The sequence below is a fragment of the Lytechinus variegatus genome, chromosome 17 (assembly GCF_018143015.1).
Source record: "Lytechinus variegatus isolate NC3 chromosome 17, Lvar_3.0, whole genome shotgun sequence".
In the NCBI taxonomy this organism is placed as follows: Eukaryota; Metazoa; Echinodermata; class Echinoidea; order Temnopleuroida; family Toxopneustidae; genus Lytechinus; species Lytechinus variegatus.
This window is the reverse complement of record NC_054756.1, coordinates 3,339,583-3,349,142: the sequence shown is the minus strand read 5'-3', so window position 1 is coordinate 3,349,142 and position 9,560 is coordinate 3,339,583. Positions and strand designations below refer to the sequence as shown.

General features: G+C 36.3%; 1 protein-coding gene across 3 annotated transcripts in view; it reads right to left on the bottom strand.

Annotated features, from left to right (window-relative positions):
* Positions 1-1,344: 1,344 nt before the first annotated feature.
* The window catches only part of LOC121430645 (tyrosine-protein kinase SRK2-like), a 44,450-nt gene continuing 36,234 nt past the window's right edge, over positions 1,345-9,560 (bottom strand). For all 3 annotated transcript variants that reach the window (XM_041627968.1, XM_041627967.1, XM_041627966.1), the window contains exons 8-12: positions 8,922-9,067; positions 7,090-7,209; positions 5,546-5,696; positions 4,486-4,617; positions 1,345-3,849 (exon numbers count right to left, since the gene is read on the bottom strand). In XM_041627968.1, the coding sequence (XP_041483902.1) occupies positions 3,656-3,849; positions 4,486-4,617; positions 5,546-5,696; positions 7,090-7,209; positions 8,922-9,067 (743 nt within the window). In that variant the 3' untranslated portion in view covers positions 1,345-3,655. The remainder of the gene's footprint in view (positions 3,850-4,485; positions 4,618-5,545; positions 5,697-7,089; positions 7,210-8,921; positions 9,068-9,560) is intronic.

Sequence of the window (9,560 nt, the reverse complement as noted above, 5' to 3'; positions counted from 1 at the left end):
GTAAAAACTGTGGTGTTAAAACTGACACCAATTGGTGTTAATAGAGGACCACATCCTGAGGTGTTAAAATAACACCGTAGAGATTGAACATAACACCAAAGAGTGTAAATGTAACAATCATATAGGTGTTGTAATAACACATATAGGTGTAAAACTAACACCACCAATAACTGGTGTGGTCCTCTATGTACACCGGTTAACACCACAGTTTTTGCTGTGTATTATCAAATGCCCTTCATGACAATGAAGTCTTTGTCGAAGGTTGGTGAATCAGAGCAGAAGTTTCGTCCATGACTCTAGACGAACAACATGTTTGCAATTTTTCGTCAGCTCCGAAACCTAGGACCAGGGAGGTGTTTCACAAAGATTTAAGTATGACTTAAAGTCGCACTTAAATACTGAGTTGCGTACGATATGAAAGGGTTGACTGCATTGGTCAGATCGTGTCATGGGGACGCGCACTACTGCGTATCTATCAACATATCAAGTACGCGTCGACATTTAAGTGCGACTTAAGTCATACTTAAATCTTTGTGAAACACCCCCCAGGGCCCCGTTGCATAAAACTTTTGCCGGAGTTTTTTTACGGCAAAAATCAGGAAACTACGGCAAAATAAATTCCATTGCATAAAACTTTGCCGGAGTTTTTTACGGCAAAACTTAAAAAAAAAAAACTCCAGCAAATCAAGTGAGTTTTTGCCGTAGCTCCTGTACCAACGGCAAAGTCCTAAAAACTCCGGCAAAGTCCTAAAAACTCTGGCAAAGTAGTTTCAAGATGGCTGCTCTACTGTATGCCATACAACAGGCAGCTGCCTTGAGAGGGAACGAGTCTTTAGAGATCGAATGCATCCCTTGGATATCTATGACGACAGCGAGATGCTGAAGTAGATTCTCCAGACAGGGATGCGTTCACATCATTAACAGACTCGCTCCCTATATTGAGCATCCGACGAGAAGAAATTTTGCTCTACCTGCAAGTTTGCAAGTATTTATCACCTTACGATACTTCGCGACCGGATCGATGCTTACGAACACCAGTGTCATACACGGAATACATCTGTCAACAGCATCAAGGACGATACGGAGAGTGACCTTAGCCTTGTATCAGCTAAGAAATGAGGTAATTATAGATAATTTCATCTATTTGATAATTATGAGTGAAGTGGAAGGTGATTTGACTTGAATGTTCAGTACATTACCTGTGTTATAGGAATCGTTCTGCGTGGCAGTGCGAAAACCTCCCATTATTATACCCCCCTTCTCTCTCTCGCTCCCTCTCTCTCTCAACAAGAATAGTGTGGACTATAGTACAAGGAAAAAACAAGACGTATTTGGTTTGGCGTGCAGTTTAATAGTTTATATTTCTAGCATAATATTGCATAGTGATATTAAAACATCTCTCATTCTATTTACATAAGTATAAATCGTTTTCTAAGATAATAATGGCATATAAACACACTAAAACATTCATTCTTCGTAAATCCTTTTCTGTTCTACAAAAATACGCGTAGCCTTCATCATGTTTTTCATAAACGCCTGCTTCCTTGCAGCGATACTGAATAAAGATTGCACTATTATATGATACTCATTTCTTTTTACATATATCTTTTTACACTTTATACACGATTGCCAGTTCAGTTGTTCCTTTATATCTGGTATTATTATGTTACAAAACACTTCGGAAAAATAGATAGTCAATATAATAACGATCAATTTGAGAGATCTCCTCATATTATTTTGCACCGGACAATCTAGATTAATACATGTTCGGAAGTGACTACATGAACACAAATTCGATAAATCCATGAACATTCATTCTACACCATGTACATTGATGCTTTCGAGTGACCAGTTCGCTTAAAATGTAGGCTAAACAAATCGGATGTCCAACGTATATTCTCTCTAAAAAAAAGCGGAAAAGGTGGAAAGGGCAAAGGAGTACAGGGTTCTCCATCCTTATTAACAACGCTGTCCAGTAGCGTACGCAGGGGGGGGGGGGTTACAGGTGTTCACACCCCCCTTCTTTGTTACACCCCAAACCCCCTAAGAATTCGACACCCCTAAAAATTTTCGAAGACCTTTATTTTTTTATTGCTTGTCAAACAAATTTGTTTGGGATTATGAATCGACCCTGAAATTTGTGGTGAAGACCTTTTTTTTCTTTAGGGGGGGGGGGGGGTTAGTTGTCAACATTTCATTCAGCCTGACCACCCCCCCCCCCTTAAAAAATCCTGCGTACGCTACTCACGCTGTCACTCCCATATCTCTTTCTACCCTCCAGTATCATCATGATCATGGAGCACGGAAAGCCAGAGTTATAATAGTTCGTGATCGAACATATTGCATTTTTAAAAAGCACCATGTGAAATTTACAATAGCATTTACATTAAAATCATCAATATGAATGTAGATGTGACACCGTGATGTATCTACGGGGACGCGGGGCAGGGGGCATTTGCCCTGTGCGCCTGAACTTCGTACCCCACCCCCCGAACACAAAAAGTGACACCCTTGTAATTACAAATTAGGGGGGGGGTTCTGAATACATAGAATATATCTCTATGGTCAATGAGGAGCACTCGTGCCATCCATGCATGTGAGTGGGGAGGGGAGCAAGTTTACACTATAGATACGCCATTGATGTATTTATGCACTTAAAGTCCCATAACCATGATAAGCATTTTGAATTGCATTCATAGAAATGATTATTTACGAAGTCATCAGTGAACAATAATTTACTTATTGATTGAATTTGTATGCTGTGTATTGGTACTTGAATTGGTTACTGTCTCTTTTTTATTTTATTTTTAACAAATGACTGTCAATGGTATCTACATTTTGTGATTTGATTTGATTTGATTTGAGACAACAAAACATATGATTGCAAAAATAATAATTTACCGTATAAAGGCACATCAAGTTTGCAATATTTTAAAGAATAGTCCAATATAGTTTAACCAGGGAAGTGCATTCCCTCTTTACTTGTTTAACCATCGGAGATATTACCTAAATGAAACTCCATATTGAATATGAAATATTAAGAAACAAAACTAGATTAACCAAATGTTGATCTCACACTATAATTGACGTTACATAAATCATCCCAGATCTTCGAAATCGTAATAAAATAAAAGGAGAATACTAAATTCCACTGTGATTACATGAAAAATCTATCAACGTTTCCCTTATTTGACCTGTGGCAGTCATGTATTATAAAATGGCCTTGTGATTTGCGCTTGGCCAGGTTTTTAATATTATATTTTTTTTATATTTATAATAATAATAATTTTTTGTAATAGGTTTTTTCACATAAATATTGCCTCTCCACCGATACATTTTCAAAACATTTTTTTTAAATCACATATTCTTGCAAAATTTTACATGATCCTACCATTTGAATAAAAAAAATACAAAAGAAAAACGCCCTCGAAATCTCCTCGTTAGCTTTACTCGCTCGCTTGTGTGTATTCATGGACATTTTACAGCAAATTCCTATGCGAACGGCCGTGCTAGCAATACGAGGCACCGAGGCCTATTCGACCTGTTGCGATTGGGGATGAATGGTAGTGACATATCAGAATGTCCAATAGGCCCTACTTTTTCTAATCCATGTCAATTTCATCAAATAAAATCGATGAATTCACAGCTTTTTCGATCACTGATACTGGATTTCTGAAGCATGGTAGAAGTCATCCAGGAACGAATGGAGGAAATCAAAGGTGGGTCGCTTCTCCGGTTGAGCGTCCCAGCATTGCCGCATGATGTCGTAGAGTTGGTCCGGGCATTCCACTGGTTTGGGCATGCGATAGCCTCGTGAAACCTGGTCCAATACCTCGCGATTGACCATGCCTGGAAGAGACAAGAATTCAGTGAATTGCTTCGATTATCACCAGGGTACGGTATCATAAATCGTATCACTTTTTAGAATGCACAGGAGCCCGTGGCAGAAAGGATTGTTTTTCAACACAACTCAAAATAATGAAACGCGAATGAAATTGCAGTGTTTGGATTGTGTGAACATCGAATTCTTTCATTGTAACCCTTTTAATAAAAGGACACTGTTCCACAAAATATTTTTTTCAAGCCTTAGGAACTATAAAATTACGCTAAGAAGGGGGATTTTTATAGTAGCAATTCATTACAAATTGTTACATCCGACTAACTTCTTGCTGATACGTTCTGTTTTCGTCATAATGATCTCAAATCAATTTCAGACCAAGAAGTGAACAATAAATTGAGGAAAATGGAGTCGGATGTGTAAAACAAAATATTGACTATTTCATGGGACTTTTAAATGTATAGCCGTATACGTTTTACAATGACAATCTGCATTCTAATCACGCAAACACATGAATAACAAAGAACCATCCCCCCCTTTCATGATTTCAACCCCGTGACTAGTTCAATTCTGACCCATACCCTCAATAAAAAGACAAAGTACTATTCGATAGTAATAATTTTATATCAGAATTCAATTCAATTTACCTGGATAAGGAACTCGGCCTTTTGTAATAACCTCGTAGATGAGTATACCAAATGACCACACGTCAGATTTGATGGTAAACTTTCCAAAGTTAATTGCTTCTGGTGCAGTCCACTTGATTGGCATCTTAGCACCTGTTATAATAACAAGTAGTATCATCGAAATCTTAAGATGTTATTCTCGATTATATTATTTTTTTTCTTGCTTAGTGGTGCATACAAATAGACACTAATTAACTTGCACGTTTATGACAAACTTCACATTGAAACTCTCTTGAAGTAAACAAATGAAGTAAAAAATATAAAAATATTTTTGCAGGAGTTTCTGCATTTATTGTAAAGTCAAAATGAATTTACAATACATAAATATAATCGTACTTTGACATTGAAGTACATTGTAATGTGACAAATTTTATAGCAGTGGGATAACCAAATTTAGACATGAATACAATTTAAGGATAAGACAAAGTAGTGAAAAACAAATGCAGTGGCAAACTATATAAGCAAAATAAATTAGTTATAGCAGCCAAATTGATTTACTGTCCCGAAATGGCATGATGAAAGACAAACTACAGTTAACTAAACAAAATAGATATTACTCAATATGTGTCACGTTTTGGGCTATCTTGCATCTCTTATCATACTTATCAAAACACCCTGACACCGCCCTTGACATTGCGCTTTTTAATAAAATGGTAATCATAAGTGAAAAGTGGGGCACATTATCTAAGGTAGATGTCGACGTGTAAGATTTTTTTTTTTCAATCTTTATTGATCAAAAAAATAAATCACAGTACAAATCAAACAAATCAACAAGCTATTTACATGATTAAACAGAGCAGCACTTACATACATGTAGGTATATACTTGTCAAGACAGATACATAAAACAAATTAGATATCAAATCTCCACTTTTTAAAATGTACAGGTAATTTACCATTTTTCTTCGCCAAAACATATTCAATATCCTTAATACCTTTGATACGAGCTTTGAATTCCACAATATTTGGGGTTTTGTTTTTAAATTTACTAAAGTGAAGTGTAAGATCTTCCGGTATCATACCTTCTCTTGCGATGTATTCATCTTCAATGATTCTTGACAGACCAAAGTCTGCTACCTTACAGTTCCTATGTTCACCAACTAAGATGTTCCTAGCAGCCAGATCTCTATGAACGAATCGTTGTGATTCTAGGTATGCCATACCATCCGATACCTGGAATGCAAATGAAAGCATTTATGATTTAGTAATTGTTTTTGCCGTCTCACTTCTGAAGAATTTCGACTGTGTCACACAATGGGTGATTTCAAGTCCGGTGTTGGCCTTGGTGTTGGTGTTGAAATTTGGATTGCTTCCCCTTGCTCCAAAACTTATTCAGAGTTTGTAAAACTGATCCAGATCACATTTATTGACACCTCAACAACTAGATAAGTGATTTTTCGGGACCATCATCATTTTATGTTTGGTGTTATAATAGTGTAAAAATTGGCCTAACACCAACACCAAAAGATCAACACTAAACTTGAAATCACCCAATGCATGAGCATCGCGCACTTCATGCGTTGTAAAAAAAATCAATTCTACACTATAAATGAAATCCATTTTAATTTGAAGATGTATATTGTCAGAGTGAAGTATGATACAATTTTTTTTATTGAAAATGACTCGATTCTTTTTGAAATAGATATACCTTTCTTCTTAGGACAAGATTAATTTTCAGGAAACTTCACTTTTTATATTAAGTCTATTAAGTGCTCCTCCGATATTCAAATTGAGAATATAGGCCTACATGACACATGACGTTCTTCGCATGATGCCATTCCACACATACAGTCACGTGAACTCATTATTTCTTTTTCAAGTTTACTTCTAATAAGGAAGATAAAAGAGCGATTTTTTTCACTATCAGTTTTTCGTCTTCAAACATCTACCTCAATTTTTCAATTTTTTCTCATCATCGCCCTAAGGGCCTTTGTTGTTGCACTCTAAGAATTAGTTTAAATGACTTACATAATAATCTTGTAATTCAAAAATCTTTATTCTAGTCAAATGCGACAATAATAATCTATATCGTACAGTCTATATTATACTACATCAGAGAATTTTATGGTGAGATTATTTTTATAGTATGATTGATTTACAACAAAACGCGTCACACGGACAATTTCGTTACAGTTATGGGAAATAAGTTTTTTTGCAAATAATATAATGATAATAATAGCCAATTTTTTACATAGCGCTTTTCCCAGAATGACCCAAAGCGCTTTACAGCATATTATTACCCCAGTCATTGGATTCATTTCAATCCCGCACGTAAAGTGCACAATTTCCACTCCCTGGGGAGCATTCCTTGCTTTCATCGCAGCCTCATTATGGCGCTGGCAAATTCAAACATACAATATCTTTCGCATCCTACTGGGTGAGTGGCAAATTGTGGATTAACGTCTTGCCAAAGGACGCTAGACCGCGGTGGGACTCGAACACCCGACCCTCTGTTTACAAGGCGAGAGTCAGAACCACTACACCACGGCTCTTCCGTACCGAATGAGATGAAGAATTTTAGATTTTCATTAGATGAATAAATACAAATTTGAGAGAAGAGTTTTACCTGAGCAGTGATATCGATGAGTTCGGGTTCTTTGAGGTGTCTACCCTCGCCGTCATGAAGATACTGAAGTAAACAACCATGTGTCATCAATTCAGTCACGATATAAATCGGTTCTTGGACCTATAAGGATGAACAAGGATATTGGTTTTACAGTCTTAGAAATAAGTAATTAATACGATTAATGCTAATGCACTGGAAAACCCCGGTGTTGATTTAACACCAGCTAGGAATCTATATATGTCAACACCAGCGAAGTATTGAAACAACACCTGTTTGGAATCAAACCGATGCTGTTTTAATACTAATTGGTGTTGTATAAACACCTATCTGGTGTTATACCAAAACGAAACTGGTGTTGTTTAACACTTCTCTGATGTAGACATAGATTATAGGCTGGTGTTAAATCAACACCGGAGTTTTTCAGTGTGATGATAATGGTAATGGTGACGGGGGCGATGATGCTAATAGCAATAGTAATATTGATGATTAAGAAGATGAAGGTCATAACAACAAAAATAACGATAATTATATATTCAAAAAAATATTATGAAAATGATGATGATTACAATGATAATATTTATGATATTGAATTATGATAGTAAAATTAGCTAATGGGAATGAACACTGAAAACAGAAAAATAATAATAATGTATATAAGGTAAGGTGGGTATGCACAAAAGAAAAACAAGGAAAAGAATAAGAGCGATATTTTGTCATAAAATATTATAAGATACAGAGATGATTTACAATATGCTACCATGTATTTATTTATTTTTTTACAATAAAATTTTATGTGTACATAATATGTCTCATGCACGACGAAGATGAAAATCAGTGTCTTGATATCCGGTCTAAATTTTTGAATAAAATAGATACGACACAATTGATAGAACATAATCATGAGCACAGAAATTACCTAGAAGATTCTACTTGTCATCATAACTATGATGATAAGATAATGAGTTCCAGACCATGCACTGATCAATCGTGATTAACCATGCATGCCAACAAGCTTTATCCCTCATGCTGTGAACACGTCCCCTCAATTTCCGATGTGACTCGTCATGTTCTCCCATGGCCCTGGTTTCACACAAGAATTGAGTTTGAGGGCAACGCTATTTCTGGCCGCATCCCGTCCCAACTGTATTTATTATTAGATGCCGGTAGTTGGGTTAGTGCCAACGCTTTAAAAAAAGCATCAGACATGGGATCGAACTTGTTCTCCACGATTAAGTGAAGTTCAAAGGAAATTGCGCGAATATAGTCTCCGAAAGGATCTAAAAACGCTGTCACATGACCAGACATATTACAAAATATTGCACAGCTGAACATCAAGCAGATTTACAAATACATATGTACGGAAGATTTTCGAATTGCGATAGCGACGTTGAGGGGTGGGGGGTAAATGAAGTTTGTTTTCAACTGTTTCGGGAGCTCCAAAGACTGACGACAGAAAGGAAGTCAATTATATAGCAAAGAGTAGGTTAATCGTTGCTCTGACTTCGATAATAGATTCTCTTCAAATACATTTGAATAGTGGATGTTTTGGTCTTTTCGGGGGGGGGGGGGGGTTGCTTGGCAGCTCCCGATAACAAAAATTAACAACATAAATATGATCATCGCATTTCATTTTTCAGTATTCTCGATGAATCTCGACTAGTATGCCTATTTCAGCATTTCACTCACTGACATCCTCAATATTTTATAAAAATACAGAAGCCCCACAAAATAATAATGACAATCCTAGCTTCCTGTTCGCTTGACTTACTCTTATTTTTTACCTTTACTTTCATTTTGTTTTATTGCCTACTCTCATGTTCTCCAATACCTACCCCTTCTGAGCAGATGGCTAGTAAAGCAACAAGCTTTGGATGTCTGAGTTTCTTCATGATATTGGCCTCTTGCAGGAAAGCGGTAGGGTCCATGGCGCCCTCTTTCAACGTTTTTACGGCAACATTCACTGTGTCGTTCCACACACCTGATTGATTTTAAGAAGAAAGAAAAAAAAAACGGATGAATTTTATAGCAAGATCTAGAAAATTTACAGAAATAAAACAAAAATAATAAATGAAATAAATCACCAGCGAAAATTCTTGAGGAAATAGACACAGATTATCGAAATATTGGAAATATTGTTTGTATTTGATAATTAAAGGTTTAATTGCTGCTGCTACAAGCAACTAGAGATGGTTTTTCGATGATGATTCAATGACAATTGAAAGAATTGAGAATGAGAGATTAATGCATGAAGTCAACTGCATTGTTAAGGGGTTAGACAAATCCAAGGTTGTAAAATTACACCTCAAAAGCACTTCCGACTTTTGCATTGAAGAAGGTAAAATTTTGCATTTTTTCCGAAAAGGCACAATAATTCTGCAACCTTTTGAGTGCAGATTGCAGTAAAGTAACTGCGTCAACAAAGGTTTAACAAAAAGCCAAAGGTGTAAAGTTACACCCCAAAGAAACTGTCG